Source organism: Mastigoproctus giganteus, chromosome 7 (genome assembly GCF_048544385.1).
Source record: "Mastigoproctus giganteus isolate SK-2022 chromosome 7, ASM4854438v1, whole genome shotgun sequence".
NCBI classification, from domain to species: domain Eukaryota; kingdom Metazoa; phylum Arthropoda; class Arachnida; order Uropygi; family Thelyphonidae; genus Mastigoproctus; species Mastigoproctus giganteus.
The window spans coordinates 151,693,836-151,710,869 of record NC_143581.1 but is presented as its reverse complement, the minus strand read 5'-3'; the positions used below and the strand labels follow the sequence as shown (position 1 = coordinate 151,710,869).

The window sequence follows — 17,034 nt, the reverse complement described above, 5'->3', positions numbered from 1 at the left end:
AGCCTATTCTTTTGGATCAAAATTTTCCTAAAAGTTAGAGCAGTGGGTTTCAGCCGGGGTTCCACGGCATCCTATGGTACCGCAACGACATTCTTGGGGTGCCACGTAATTTGGTAACTTATTGTTTTAAAATTTATATATTTATTCCATTATAAAAAGGTGTACGGTATCCATTGTATAGTATCTTTTTAATTTGTGGTGATCTATAATTGATGTTTATTTAGTACCTCTATATAAAGAATAAAATTATTATATAAGTATATATAATTTGTATTATGAATTGTAATTTTTTTATAATTGTATTATAATAACTATCATATAACATATTATTTTTAACGTTATGCACCAATTTAATTTTCTTAAACTCATTTTGTAGCTTAAAAATAGACTTTTTTTTTTTTTACAATAATTTAATTTTTGTTTTATTTTATAGATATTTCTAAAACGACCCAGTTAAGTTTTGAAAAAAGAAAGCCATAAAATGGTATTGGAAATATGAAAATGTCTATGAAGTTCAGAGTGTTTGGAAATCACAATATGGAACAAAAGCACCCACACGTTTAACAGTTACTTGTTTGCGGGATAAATTTGAGAAACATGGAACCATTTAGAATATCAATAACTTAACATGTGGCAGGAAGAGGGCATCAAGGAGTAATGAAAACGTTGAAGCTATAAGAAATGCTATCTTGTGCACTGCACTCCAAGAAAATCAACAAGACTGTATTCACAAGAGCTAGGACCATACAAGTGTTTTTAGAATGATGAAGGAATTAATAATCAATGGATAGGTCGTCGAGGGAGTGCTTTGAATATCCCTCAAGGTCGCCAGATCTCACCCTTTTAAATTTTTTTGCTTGGGGATACTTGAAAAATTGGGTTTACAGTCACAAACCGCAAAATTTGGAGGAATCTTGGATGAAAATTCAACAAGAAGCAGTAAACATTTCACCTGATTTGTGCATTTCAGTATGTAGCTCAGTTGAAGGTGGATGCCGCTCATGCATTAATGCTGATGGAGGACATTTTGAACAATTAAAGTAAAGTTTTATTGTTGTAAAAAAAATTAATTTTTTTTTGTCTTCAAAGTATCAAAAAAAATTTACATTTGTTTATATTATTCATTAAATATAAATTTTTAAAGTGTGTATACATAATTTTGAAACACCCTGTACACAGAGAGAGAATCGGATCTAACAGGCAGAAAATTGAGTAGGGGTGCTACAAAATAAAATAAATTACTCCAGGGTGCCATTATTAAAAAAAGGTCGAAAACCACTGAGCTAGAGGAAGCAATATGAATAAAGGCCAGTACAATACAGCATACTTTACTGCTATATTGTTATTATTAGATCTGTTTCCTCTTAATTTCCTATGCGTGATAGGTTCTTGTCTACCTGTGTAGATACGCATAATATTGATTGAAGAGAAACGTTTCTTTGTCTGATCAAGAGGCCACTCGAGAGGGTTTCAGTTGTTTATTTTTATTGTGGCCTTCCGAATTACCCTCTAGCTGGCGGTCTTTATTCCTTCCACTATCGCTACAACTTCTTACAAGTAACAAGTGAGTTGAACCCTTCACGGAGCTTTGGCTAAGCCAGAATTAAGTCCAGTGGCATTACTAGAGGGTTTAATAATGCAGGATCTCGAAATCCTGCAGTGTAAATCCTGCAAATATAACGCACTGCTTACATTAACTAACTTGTTATTATAATTTTTATTTCTTGGCAGTGTCCAGAACACTGCCACGAAATAAAAACAATAATAACAAGTTAGTTAATGTACGCAGTGCGTTGTATTTCGGGCACGTTAGCAAATAGTAATAATTCATGATTTATAACAAAAAGAGTCAACTTTTCGACTTGAAAACGTTACAAAGATTCGTAAACTATTCTACTTAAGCATTGAAATTTTGAAATGAATCAGATCTCTTCTAGATTTATAGTAATATTTCTATAGGGGAAACTGGGGAGGAAATGCTATGAAATGGGAACTGATCTTGAACCATTCCAGCTGCCAACAGTATACGCGTCGGAAATCTGGTCCTCCGCTCCTCCAACCTACCTGCAGCAGTTCTTGGGGCTTGAGTATTGGCTGCTGCGATCCCTAATAGGTCTTCATCCCCTTACTATCTCTAGGGCTATACTGTACTCACTCACTGCATGGATGACCCCTTGGAAACAAATAATCACTACTCGCAATATAATGACCCTCTCCAAGCTTATTTCGATTAGACTAGATGCTCCCATCGTCAATAGGCTCATCATTCTACCCAAAGATAACAAGAAGAGCAGCTAATCACCAAACATCTAAGATCCGACCTGCCCTCAACCAAATCAGCTCGCTCAGTCATATGTTTCAAGCAAACACGATTGGTCTCCCGAACGACCTAAATATTAATCCCGAGGCGATTTGCGTGGACAAGACCTACAGATCCAAAGTCTTTGCTGATACCTACGCAATACTGCAATTTTAGATGTTTCAAGTCTCCTCCGCTCTCCGTGGCTTCTGTGTTTGAGGATAAACTGCACTCCCCTCCTGTTCCGGCTAGCCTTCTACAACTTGCCTGCTCTCCCGCACCGTGCTTCGAGGGATGCTGAATTTATTTAGAACATTTATCCTGAACATTGTCTTAGCCTGCTGTAATAAATTTGATCTGTATCCTTTATGTTAATGTATCTATTGTGAATCTGTATACCCTGTATAGTTATGTTTACCCTTCTGTATAGTTATGTTTACCCTTCTAGAAAATGTTTGCTGTCTAGGGGTAGATGTAACCTTTCCTTTCCTTTACTTGAATAAATAAATATGTATTGAAAATTGGTAACAATCCATATTTTTCTTGTCAATTATTGCGAAAACATACATTTATCTGATTTCAGCTATTTTCAATCTGTTTTTCATCAGATTTTTTTCTTATCTGAAAAAGTGAATGATAATTATGAAACTTATATATTTATGTAACGGCTAGATTTTAACGTTTAGAGGTGACTTCAATTTTTTTAGAAAATAATTGAAAAGAAAAACTCTGTTTTCATACTCATATCCAAACAGACACGTACCCAAACCATTGCACCATAGCACTTAGATGTGTACTAAAATGCTATTACTTTCACATAATGAATAATAAAAGTCTTTGTATAAACAGTTACACATCTCTGTGGTGCTTTAAAGGAAACTATTTTTTTATTAGGGCTTACTTTTTGGCCAACGAAAACAGATCTTGCTTCAGTTAAAGAGAAACGTATTATTTTGAAGTATTACAATTCATGTTTTATTTCTATTTTATCACATTGTTCAATTGTTTCGTTTGCAGCATGTAAATCCACTTTTCGCCGTTTCTTTCGACTTGAATATTGGGTCTGGAAGTGGTGTGACATTAAGGCTTCTTTTCCGTTCACTACCTCAAGATTAAATAAATAAATTCCGTTCCTCTTCCGAGACGACCACTTCAGGTGAGAGAAGATCGCGAGATAGAATCCAAGAACATTATATCATATTTAGTAGCCACACGAGCTTGAACCACGGTTCCTCAAAGCGCGTGCATGTTTGTACCTTCCCACTTGATTACTCGGCTGTGGAAGCCCAAAATTGTGTCTGATTTTGGTTGCATTTATCTGCTGTATTAAACATCAACTAATTAAATAATTTTTGGATATTTTAGTAGGCAGGCGAAGATATTAATATATGGAAACTGTGAGACTGTGGCTACGGGTTAGAGCAGCATCTCTTTAATCTCTAAAAGATGCTGTATATAAACTGTACATACAGTAAACGCTCGCTCTAACAGGTCTAAATTTAGCGAAATTCTGAAATAACAGACAGAAACTATTGTACCAGAATTTTCGTCTGTATAGGTCTCATTGACGTAACTATCTCTCTTTGATTATATTTGTCAACAGTTAAAATATTTTCACAATAAAGCAGAAGAGCCAGGATTTTCCTTTCCATTAGCCTGCCAAGCACATAACATATCAGCAGGAAGTCATCTGAACCTCCAGCAAGGATAGTCTCTAGAACTTTTCAGATTTTGAATAAGCTATAGCCAGTTTCCAATGTAACTACACAACACAGCAAAATTTCGAGCTATTTTACTCCACTCAAATAAGAGCAGTTAAATACGTACAACATTTATTATTATTTTTTTTTTCATGGTGCAACGTGTTTTCGTAACATTTTAGCAACTTCGGCGAATATATGTATTTCTTTAGAATTTAGTGGAGAATCATACTTAGAAGACGACCCCCCCTCCTTCCACCGTCCGTATAATCCATTACATCGACTATATAAATATTTATCTTATATTGTCCTGTATATAAAGTAACCTACATCTCCCTATCTCGATAGCTGTAAAGGAACTTCTCTTCATAAATAAAATACTACTAATAATAATAATTGTGACTCCTTTTTGAGCAAAACTAAAATCACCTCCCCTCCCCTCCAACTTGTCATAACAAGTTCAGTTATTTGCATTTTTAATTTATTAAGGTAGGTTGCGACTCCCATCATATGCTTTAATAACCACATCAAGCTGATTTTGATATCGTGCTTTCGAAGTCTAGTATTAACTTCAGTTTTCTCACGACCCCACTCTTAAAAAGCAGTTATATTCTATAACATATGCTAGATTTAGGTAGTCCAGGACCCTTGTACACATAAATACACGAAATATTAAATTGCTCTAAAACAAATTAGCATAATTAAAAGCCGGTATTTGACATGGCACAATATATTGCTGTGATATATTTATAAATATATTTAGTATTAGTATTTATACAGCATCGGCCAAAAAAAAAAAAAAAAAATTCACCTACTAAATACCCTCCAGTAGTTTGCCTTGAATTTATTCAAACTGTTGGCCAAGGAAGCTAGTTAATACAGCATTAGCCAAAAAAAAAAAAAAAAAATCACCTATCCATCCCCTCCAGTAGTTTGCCTTGTTTTTTCTTGAATGTTGTTGGCTGCCACAAAGGAAGCTTGTTCCGGCAATCAACCACCCGTTGGCTGACGGCAAACTTCCGCGCGCGCGCACACACACACACACACACACACACACACACACACACACACACACACACACACACACACACACACAATCTATTCTGCAACCATCATTCAATTTGAATTTATGCCCCCTCATCTGCATTGTCTGAGCAAGAGGAAGAATCTCATCAGCTTTGAGTTCGCTCTAGCCATTCCAAGCCTTTAACACCTCAATCAGATCACCCCGCAGGTGCTTATCTCCAGACGCTGCAATCTGCAGAACTGAAGCCTTTCTTGATAAGACTGCCCTTCTTTTCCCTTCATCAATCTCGTTTCCCTTCTCTGAACCCGTTCCAGCAGATCTATATCCTTCCTAAAATGAGGCCTCCAGACCTGTATGCAGTACTCAAGATGTGGCCTAACCATTGCCTTATACAGTGGGATAATCATTTCCTTATCCATCCTAGCAAAGTTTCTCAATTTGTCAGTATCATTGACAAAAACCTCCATAAACCCAGAGGCTCACATCTGGTGAGTATGGGCTTGGCACACCCAGGGTCCTCAGCTGGATATCATCATTCTTCCCTTCTTTGGTGATTCCCTTCTACTTCTGACTCTCTCTCTGTCTCTCAGGGTAATTCAGACATTTTTTTTTTTTTGGCTGGTACAGCATAAGCCTCAGTCCTCCTTGCATTATATGGCTAATAACAATAATAATAATAATAATAATAAGCTGTCCCGGCAGCTTGTCTGCACTGCTCTGAGAACTTCATACCAGACTGCACAATTACCCACAGATCCATTTAGATGCAACAAACGAACGAAAAAAGCAAAATTTACAGTAAATGAAATGCAGTCAAAAGCTATAAACTTTACTCATTGAGCCACTACAAGTTGACGACAAGCTGGGGGCAACAGAGTAGGATTGGTAGGTCAGGGCTCCAATAATTGTTTTTTGAGGACCCCCCCCTCAAGTTTTTTTTTTTAAATACAGATATCCTTTATCGATCGCGGGGGTTAGGGATCGGCAAACCCGCGAATAGCAAATAAATATTCTTTATTGCAGAGTTAATATACACACCAGCAGTATATCCTTCACTGCAGCTTGGCCAGGAGTTTCACAAAACAAACTAGAGGACCTGACAAGTTAGTGCCTACATCTATACAGTTGGCAACAGTCTGTCAGGTGTAAATTAATAAGTTTAATTGTACCGATTGCGTAACGTTTTCATGAGTGATTGGATACATTTTTAGAATTGCTATGGATTACACACACACCTAAAATCTCTACCAACCTGCTCCTGGAGCAGGATAGTACAGATGGCAGTATCTCGCAGATAGAGGAGGAACTACCACATTATCAATGCCCGAAGATTATGTTAATATAAAACGAAAGTTCTAGGATCCCCCTACTATATTTTTTGTAATGCAGTGTAATACTAACGTAGTGGGAAAAAGGAAATATGTCCTAGGCAGTTGGAAATAATTTTAAATTTTTTACAACAGAAATAGGAAAAATTCTTAATATGTATAAAATATACATATTAAGATTATGATATGTATAAAATATATCTTTAAATTACTAGTTATCAAAAAAAGGTTCTGAGGCTTTATACGTTGGAAGATGAGAGGAATGATTTGTTGATGTGAGTTAAATGCAGAGTAAGTTGACAAAAATGGAACTTTACGCAGTGGAGGTAGAAATCGACTTCAAGAATTGTATGTTTGAAAACTGCTTAACTTTCATTTTAATTTATTTATAGAGTTCTGTATAAGGTAATTGAGCTGCTTCGGGTTTTCAACACGAACAAACATGCGGCGAACGCACATTTTAAGAGACTAAATATCAATAACCCATGTGAACCAGTGCACTGTGGCCATTGCAGTCGATGCTCCAAAAATCCTCAAAACAGGAACGACCATAATAAAATTATATCTTTTTATCAGCATTTTTTCATAAATTTAAGAATAACGTAAGATACGAAGTGAACTAACTGCAATTTTATATTCTGTAGGTCTTGCTGCATAGTAACCATGTGCAAGGTGGTACCCGTCGAGAAATTGCCGGTATCCCAGTGGCTCAATCCGTCTGTAGATGTATGGTGCTTGTAAAACCGAAAGCACGTAACGCACAGAAATGTGAGTAAATCATGCAGTATTTAAAAAAGTTAGTGTTTTTGCCTATTGGTATAAAATTGAGAATATATAAAAATCACCAATATATTATGTATACACACTGTTTCTATGTGATACCATGCTGGTCGTATGATGCAATGATTATAATTATATACTGTACATATCTGTATTTGTTATTTTAATATATATATATATATATATATATATATATATATATAATTACTATAGTAAGAGTATAATTGGCACTATATGTACTCAAAGCGTATTTAAACATAGCCATAAAAGTTAGTCTGTGGGCCATAAGACCAAAATAACCTATAAAGGCTAAGAGAGCCTGTGCTGGTCTGTACTGCTATACCATAGAAATAAACATATAATTAGCAATATTATATAAAAAAGAATAAAATAAAATAATTATTATGTAGCTAATTATTGATATTCGGATACACTGAATGGAACTTTTTCAAGGGCTAACCCCATTCAATATATTCCTACAATAATTAGCAAGGCTATCTGTTTCTGATTGTTATATATATATATATATATATATATATATATATGTGTGTGTGTGTGTGTGTGTGTGAGAGAGAGAGAGAGAGAGAGAGAGAGAGAGAGAGAGAGAGTGCAACCATAGTAAATTTTAAGCTAAAATTTGCACATTGGTGATAAATGGCGAACTGCCAAGTTAGAAGCTTTGTTTTACCTATGAACCTTCAAACGAATTTAAAAAATATATATTAGCAATGATGGAAAAAGAAAAGCAAATTTTACGAGTTTTATTTATTTTACATGAACATTCTATTCCTTCATTACGGAGAATATTTGAACAGATTTAATCATTCATTCAACTGTCGTTTTCTGGAACAACCTTCCTTCGTACGTATTTCCTGAAAATTACAGTCTACAGAAGTTCAAGTCTGATGTCAACAAATATCTTCTTTCGTCTTCTCAACCTCCAACCCAAGCACGGTACTAAGTACTGTAGGTTCTAATACCTCTCGTGTTTGGGGTTTACTTAAAAAAAAAAAAAAAATCAGAATGATATATTTTTTGGTTTTTAGGAGCATTAGCAACTAAGGCCATATTGCTCCGGGATATGCGGTGGTCATTCCTTGACCTTTCCGCATCCTCCGTATTTGGTGGTGACTAGCCCGAAACCCGGTCTAATCAAGGAGCGTGTGCTACGCACTGCTGCTCCTTCCCACCTGGCTACGGAGGCGCCTAAATATATTTTATGCATATAAATTTTTGTTAATTTTAAATTCGTTTTTGTTAACCTTATTCAGTTTTATTTCATCTGGACTTTAAATGGATTAATATTCACTCAGAAGGATTTCGTGGGTATGTCTATGTTAACTTTATCCAGTTTTACTAAGTTATATTCTTTAATACATATTTTATACATATAAAATTTAATACATATATTATAAATCCATTGTGAGTGCAGATTTTGTATATATGCATAATGATGTCAGACAGCCATATTAGCCAAATTATTCTTCACTTCTACATTACAATTACAGTAAACTTCAATAAGGAAACAAAGTCACATGTTTATGCGTCCCATATAACAAATTAAATTTAAATTTAATTACCTCATCTGTTCCCACTTTGACTCCACCAGGATAAAATGAAAATGAACGCTGGAGTTATTTTCCTCACTAGAATTTACTATTTTTTCCTTCTGGCTAGTGATTCAGAGTGGGAACGAATTAAAATTATTCAAATAAATATTAAATACATAAATTTCTAATGGCAAAAATTTACATAAATATTAAATTTTTGCCATTAGAAAATATTAATTAAGCGATCAGTTTAACTGAAGTGAAAGTTGAAATAGGTAGTACTTTTTAGTTGAATAAGGCCAAAACTAATGAAAGAAACTAATAAAACAAATTAATAACCAAAAGAAAAAGCGAAATTAATAAAAGGTTTAGCAGCTAGGCCCTGGTTCAGGAAGATTGGCGAATCTACTGTAAGGGAGCGAATTAAGTTTAAGAAATTTTAAGCAATTTTAAAATTTTTGCTTACCCTAAAATCATCGTCCAGGCTGGATTGGTATAACTTTTAGCAATTTAGCAATCCAGAATACCTGTATCAGTAACCTAATACACATTTACAACATCCATCCAATTGTGGATAAGTGGATATTTCCCTGGGAATTATGTTTATAGTGCCGTTAAATTTTGGATTGTTAGCTAGCAGCGTCGTGCTGGCAATTTGTTAAAAAGAGCCTCTCTGGAGAAGAATTTCAGTTAAAGGTCATTTCCAGTTAAAATAGCCTGTTAAATTTTATCAAACTATTTTTTTAACAAGGGACTCGCGCGAACCTCCTCCAACACACCTTCCTGATTGTTACTATTTTAAGGTTTACACGTGTATTTTATGTTTCGAGGCAACGAGACATCAGTGCACTGTATCATTGAAGGAAATAGGTGACAATGGTACCGAAAACCTGCTGGGCCATATTAGCTACAAGATAACCAGGTGCTTTTACAGTGTTACAGTGCTTTTAATGTATATTGTCTTATAAGTTTGTGCTCTTATAACATTAGCATGTACTTTATTTGATATATTGGAGTTCCAATTTCTAAGGCTGAAAGCTGTAAAATTAAATTATTTTCCTTTGTTGTACAACTTTGTGTATCCCCTGTTAGTTGCTTTGTCTGTCTCCAAGTCTGGAGAATGCTAAGGAGTCATTGCTGAAAATAAGAGATATAATGATCTCAGAGAAGATCATTATATCTTCTCTGAGAAAAACTGCTGAGGTTAAACGAGGCGGGGCTCCAGGGGAGTATGGTTTATATTCAGTTATAATTAAAAAAAAAAAAAAAAGGCTACATGTGAGTGTCTCAAACCATTGGGAATGTTAGCGAGAGCGTCATTAAATGGACTGGAGAAGTGCTGATGTCCCAATCTTCAAAGTTGGTGCTAAAGAGGAGTTGAGTAACTCTAGACCAAATAGTTTGATTTCTGTGGTAGGAATGATAATAGCGTTTAGGGTAATGATGCGATTCAGAATCATGTCGAAAAGGATGGTATTTTGAACAAATCCCAGCTTGGGTTCATTAAGGGAAGGCCATGCCTGACCAATTTGGTAAATTACTATGATGTGATCATTAATCATTTAGATGCAGGTAACAATTCTAATGCAATCAGGAGTTATTGGTAAGATCCTACGTTGGCGCTCAGGCTGTTTGGAGATAGGTGACAGAGAGTTGCCATAACTGGTCGGTCTTCTGGGTGGATCATTATAACAAATAGTGTCCCTAAGGGCTCGGTGCTGGGTCCTCTTCTATTTCTAATTTTCGGTAGCAGCGTAGCGAATCGCAAGACCCTGGCCGAGGAAGATTAGCAAATCCACTGTAAGGGAGCGAATTTCGTTTAAGAAATTTTAAGCAATTTAAACATTTTCTTACCCTAAAATTAACTTTCGCTGCTTTTCCTAGAACTGAATTCAATACAGATTGTTTCGTAGCTTGAGCTGGCTGTTGCTAGCCGTGTGCAGGAATGCAGTCTTGATATTTAAAAATCAGTTTCACTAAATACATAAAATTTCAGTTTAATACTGTTTGACATAAGAAAGCTATGTATGCTGATAGTTTTCGTTTTTTTTTAATACGTTATTGATTTTAATGATCGATTGTTTTTCCTACCAACACTCGATGTTCTAAATCAAGCCATTTTGATTTGGTATGGATTCCTTATGATCACGACTTTCTCGTAACATAGGGCCCATATATTTCCAATCTCAACATCCATGTATACAGTGGAGGTTTGTTATACTGAAAATAATAATAATCGGCATGCAAAACAATAAACACAGTTATTAGATTTTGATTGCAGTAGCAAAAGCTAGTTCTGTTTCTCACCAGTTTTTAAAAATTTATTGTAATGCTTCTTTTTTCCCCCTATATATATATATATAATTTATCACTTGGATGAGAAAGCATAGGTCCTAGCATATTATACTATATATCTCTGTGAATTAATCAGTCAGTGATATAATCAACTCACGTGAATCAAAACAGATAGAACATTTTTTTATGTTCACTTCGTTTACATCAACGAGAGCTCGATATCTGCTCGAGCGTCTCGGTTTAATTTTCACAGTCTTTGAATTGACGTATCCTCTTTAATGAACATTTTAATTCATTTACAATTGCGCATTTCCGGGATTAATTACGTAATCGGAAGATTCATATGTTGATTTATGTCAGAATTTCAGAAATTTCGGCAGAGTCTGTTTTGCTCTTTATTCTTCTTCCCAATTTCACGGTCTTCTTTTTTTTTTTGGACGCACCTGATTCTGATTTCCTTCTTACATCCCAATCACCAGATATATCGTCTTTAAATTAATGTAATTCCACACGTTTTTCTAAATTCTTTAAAGAAAGATGCAAGTTGCCCGGTTATCTTGTTCTAGTGGCCGACGATGGTTTTTATCACCGTTCTTCCACACTATGTGGAAAAACTTTTGGATTCGATCCCGTAAAGACGAAATCAATTCTCATGGGAATTTTTAACGCCGTTGTCGAATTCGTCTGTCTCGGGTGAGAGTTCATGTTTTTTGTCTTCTAAACCCATGGTGTTTTCTGCAGCAATTTCTTTTCATTTTATTTATTTATTTATTTGGCTGATGCCCTCTAAGCTTGCTTTCATTCATTCTTCGCTAATACACTACTACCCGATAGCTTTAGCTGTTTTTGGCGCCTGACACAAAAACTCAGCACAACAACACTAAATATGCTAACGTTTTGCTGTAAAGAAAGCTGCAAATGCAATGGAGTTACTATACTCCTTTACAAAGCTTATGAAAATCAAAACCGATACAAAGGTGACTACTCTTATTACACGCTTACGTGTGAAGCTTTAATTGTGTAGTTGTGCCGTTTATTGTTGCCTGCTTTTAGTACCGTATGTTTATATTTATAGCAGGAACTATGACAGTGCCTTGTAAGGTAACAAAGTGAATGTGAATCTCATTTTGCGAACTAAGGTTCGATCTGCGTAATTTTCCTGTGATAGCCTAGTATGTTACACTTCATTTTTATGAAGTGTAATAGAGATCTTAAAGAAAATCTTAAGCTGAAATCTTATTACTGCCATTACTTTTTGCTTGTGATTTCTGCTAATTTCAATTTACTATTATTTTTGCTATTATCTGTAAAAAATGTATATACTTTGCTACCGCATCGCATATTCTAGCTTAGTGTTTCATATTTTTAACTATCAATGTATAATATAACGAAAACGTTAACTCTAAACTAAGAAATAATTGATGGAAATGGAAGGAAGAGGAACAGGAAATGAAATCGAATAAAATATAAACATTAAAACTAGAAATTGAAAGGAAATGAGCTGGAAGTACATGTATAAGTAAATATAAATATAAGAACATTTCAAGAGAGAGAGAGAGAGAGACGGAGGGATTCCGTGGTGAAAGTGAACGAGAGAATGCGAGTTGGGGCAAATGGCTACACCTTATATAGGGCAGTTCTTAATGAAGATAGGTCAAGCATGAAACACTGTTTCTTTTCCTCCCCCACAATAAACAACAGAACACAAGCTTCGAAAATAGCCAAGCAGGCCTTGCTATTCACCACATGAACAGACTGCTCATATATATGACTCAACACTTTATAGCGACGTATTGTCATACAGATTTTACGACTAGCAATGCATAACAGAATTACGATAGTAAAACAATCCTCCTTCCATGAATCATTTTTGAAAGATATTTTAACAGTTATAGAAATATACTCTTATTACTGCAAAACAGATCAAAGTATGAGAATCGTGTTTAAAATTAATTGCTTGTAAATGTAATTACTGAAATTAATTTCGCTTTGTGATCCTTTATACTTACATTCCTCTACTTTTTATGGTTAAGCTTTCGAATTAATTCGGAGAAGTTTTATCTTCCGATATGTGCCAGATTACACCATCATTTTGAATTTGTACCTTAAGGTTACCTATCTGAACTACTCTAATTACATACCTTTCACAGTGGATAATGACAATAAGGTTCACAGTGCATTTATTGTATCCTCTTATTTACAATATCCAGGCTCATGAGATTAGTTTGCTAATTGAAATGAAAGGCGAGTTTACTTACCTTGCTGGTTGCTGTCGCGCTTGATCCCTTCATAACCGCGTCATTGGTGACTTGAACGGCCAAGTAGGGATTGTCTATAAGTGGCCACGCCCCTAGCACTCGACATGTTTGTAATTCATTGTAGAATGTACGCAGATGAGGATCACCAAACAATCCACAGTGACTGTACACCATCGGTCTAGGTCCGCGCGACCTGAAGGCACACTCTCCTGAGGCAGTGGGACGAACTCGAGGTCCAGTGCTAACGGGAAAGTAGTCTGGGCCTTGTGCAATGATATAGGAACAGTTGAATTCTCCGTTCCACTGCATTACCAATGAGAAGATGCTGTGATACTTAAGATTTCCTCGGCAACTTCTAGCCGTCGCACGAACACATTCAGAGTAACTCCGAAGGACGGTACAGAAACGATAGGTAGGACTGCGTGTAATGGCATCGACCTCGATAGCTTGGGCGTATTGTCTGGAACACAACTCCACCTTGCAGTCAGCTATAAAATAAAAATAAAAGAGCTTTACTTTCTTTTTCTTGTGGGTGTTTGACAATTAATTATTGTTTTATAGTGTAAGAATTTTCAATTTTCGGATCGGCTCCTCCGCTTTTTTTTTTTTTTTTTTTTTCCTTTTACCCTTTCATTGATTACCAACTCATATAAATAGTTTTTATTTCCAGGAAAAACGGTGGTTTTCCTTCGAAACTTGCATCCCATGTATTTGTATGTACAGTACTGTATATATAATTTAATATAATATAATGTATAAATAATTCAAAGAAATGAATAGCGTATTGACTTGCCTTTAGCCGTCATGCCTACTTCAGTGCGTTGTGGAACACAACTAATTTCTGGTAAAACGCTGATAGTATTGTGCTCCATTTCTCCTGTAAAGGATTTTGAACTTTTTTGATGAAGAGGACCGTCTGTTTTATGTTCGTTTCAGTGGAGATGACCAAACTAAACTAGTCTTAAAAAGAACGATTTGCAGGATCTATTTCAATCTTTCCTGTTTCGTCCTCGTCGGATAAAATCGGCATTAGAATCCCTCCTAAAAATTAGACTAATGAGTGCATTAATCCCTTTGTAGGGTGACCCATTAGTAAGGAAACCGTTTTAAATAACTGCTGTTGTAAATAGTATGTTATTTGAATAATAGTGTATGATATTTTAAAATAGTCCAAAATATTATTTTCATTGTTTAAGAATAATTTGAACATGAAAAAGGAGCATGAGCCTTACAATAAAGGAGATGATTGAAATAGTAAATTGGCATGCAAAATATGAAAATACTGCAAAGTTGCACGCCAGTTTAAGACGTTTTTTGGACATAAACCACTCAAAATAAAGACTGTAAAGCAAATTGTGAAGAATTTTGATGAAGGGAACATTGTACAACCTACCAAAACCTGGTAGACTATCTTAAAGACACACCTGCCAGTTTGGAAATTTTAAGAGAGGATATCGAAAGAAGTCCGAAAAAAAATTTAAAAGAAATCGAAGTTTAGAAGTTAAAATACTGTAAACAAGCTCAAAAAGGAACTTAAATACAAAGTTTATAATCCCATTTTGCTACAAAGTTTGAATGAGGACAATAAAAAGATTGGAATTTGCTGAACAGTGTTTGGCCACGAGTGTTACAACTTAAATATGGTTGTGGCTTGATAATTCCACATTTCAACTAAACTGTTAATAATCATAAATATATTTATTCTTTAGCAAGGATTTAAACGTTCCTGGCTTAATAGTCTGGGCTGGAATTTTGGGCAGGAGGTGTTCTCAGACCACTTTTGAGAGAAGAGTGACAGGCTAAAGCTACCTGAGACTGATAAAAGACAAAATAATTTCATTAATGAAGTCCAAAACCAATTTTTAGCATTGGTTTTTTTAAGCAGAATGCAGCTATGCAAAAAATGTTTACGAATTCTTAGACAAAAAGTTCTCAGATCGGACGACGGGGTTCCATCGAATGGCCGCCGCGCTTCGCGAATTTAACACCCTGTGATTACGTTTTTGTGAGGATTCTTAAAGGATACAGTATTTAGTAATAAACACAGGTCTTTGCTGGAGCTTCAGCTGTCAATAATTAGAGAAAAAAAATCATATTAAAGTTACCTGAGGACAGCCCAATCCACTCATGTGTATTCTGTTCATAAATTGCGTGTTCTCTCGTTAGTTTGTCTATTTTTCTGTACGAAAAACCAAGGCATCACAGAGAAAAATCTTGCTGTCCTCGCCTGAGACCGGCTAACCTAGCCACAGAGTGAAAAAAGCCCAGTTCGTAGCGTCACTGACCGGATACGAAACTCGGGCATTTTCCAGTTGGTGTGGAGAAGATGGTGATTATATCCACTGGGCTATTCGTAGTTAGACATAAACACCTACACGCTGTGTGTCGCTCTGTGCCCAAAAGACTCCAATTTTATAAAAAGCAAAATGGCAGCCATTTGAATGGACAGATGTAATTTTTTTTTTTAAGTTTATGTATGCCCTTTCTATTGTGCTATATATATATATATATATATATATAAACAGATATGATATTGATATTTTCATATTTCTACAAAACGTGGATTACCATGTGAAAATTATGTTTGATGTTCTCTTGGGTATTTTATCTAACTGATGTGTAGCATGTTGAGCATCCTATCTGCCCTTTTGGTAATAATATTCAGTAAAATATTGTGCATATTATTATTTTTGTGTAATACTATGTACTGCATAAATTTGTTGTTTAATTCTATCTACGTGTATATATCTATCTTGTATATATTATATCTATACAGGCCCCTCTGGCCATGTGCCATACAGGAAGGGTCTTCTCTTGCTCAGCAAGAGTGTATTTGTATTTGTGAGCCGGATGACCAATAACCTGATATTTATTTATTATTAAGATTGCTGTTACAGTATTTTGAATTGGCACCAAGGCAAAGCAGCCGTCAGTCAATCATATGTCCTGTCTGGAGAAAATCCCGGAAAAAATCTCTCACCTCCGTCTGTGATCGGCTACCTCACTCCATCCTTCCTCATCCGATTGAAAAAGGTCTTAATAGGTTTCTCATATCATAGGTTGGATTTGACCTATGACTTTTCCAAGTGGGCAGCAAGTGATGGCCATCATCTATCAAGGAGGCTGCCCGCTTATTTATTATTTTAATTAAAACATTCCTTAGTGTAAAGATACATTTGTAATCTGATTCCTGTTAACAAACTGTAGCTTCCTGCAGCTCTGAAGTTGCTTTGAAGTGGCAAATTTTGTCGCTTTGCACTTTTATAGGGCTCTTAAAGAAACAGTGAATGTGACAGGACTCTGAACATTGAGCTCACAGGCTGCATTTCACAAATCTCTTACTTTAGAGAACACGCGCTTTAGAAAACCAATACAACAGACAGACGATTTAACGGACCGCAGTTTATCGGAAATCAGAGATAACTGACACACGTCCACTGACCCAAGCTTTTCTTCCGTATGAGACCCAGCGACGAACCACCTCAGTGTAATGGTATTTACCACCAATTAAAACGTTTTAATTAAAAATACGTCTAATTTAAATCACAGCTAGTAAGGAGGCTGGCCTTGCTTTCATTTATCAATATAGCATTAGATAATCAGGTAGAAAAAGGGAAATACTGTTTGAAGCATTTTTGTTTGCTTTAAATGACTATTGAGGTAACTTGTTAAAATGCTGTGTTTAAGTCGTGTTTACAGTTCCTGCTATTATGAAAAAACTGCCGCTCATCTGTCCTGCACCATTTACAAGATTAACATTGTAGGGAGTGCAAAAGTGTCATGATTTACCTCATCAT

At 35.4% G+C, this 17,034-nt stretch overlaps 1 protein-coding gene across 1 annotated transcript in view; it reads right to left on the bottom strand.

The window, feature by feature from the left end:
- The window catches only part of LOC150083261 (repulsive guidance molecule A-like), a 104,781-nt gene that overhangs the window by 73,820 nt on the left and 13,927 nt on the right, over nucleotides 1-17,034 (bottom strand). Inside the window, exon 2 of the mRNA XM_090377944.1 lies at nucleotides 13,238-13,725. Within this exon, the coding sequence (XP_090234070.1) occupies nucleotides 13,238-13,725 (488 nt within the window). The remainder of the gene's footprint in view (nucleotides 1-13,237; nucleotides 13,726-17,034) is intronic.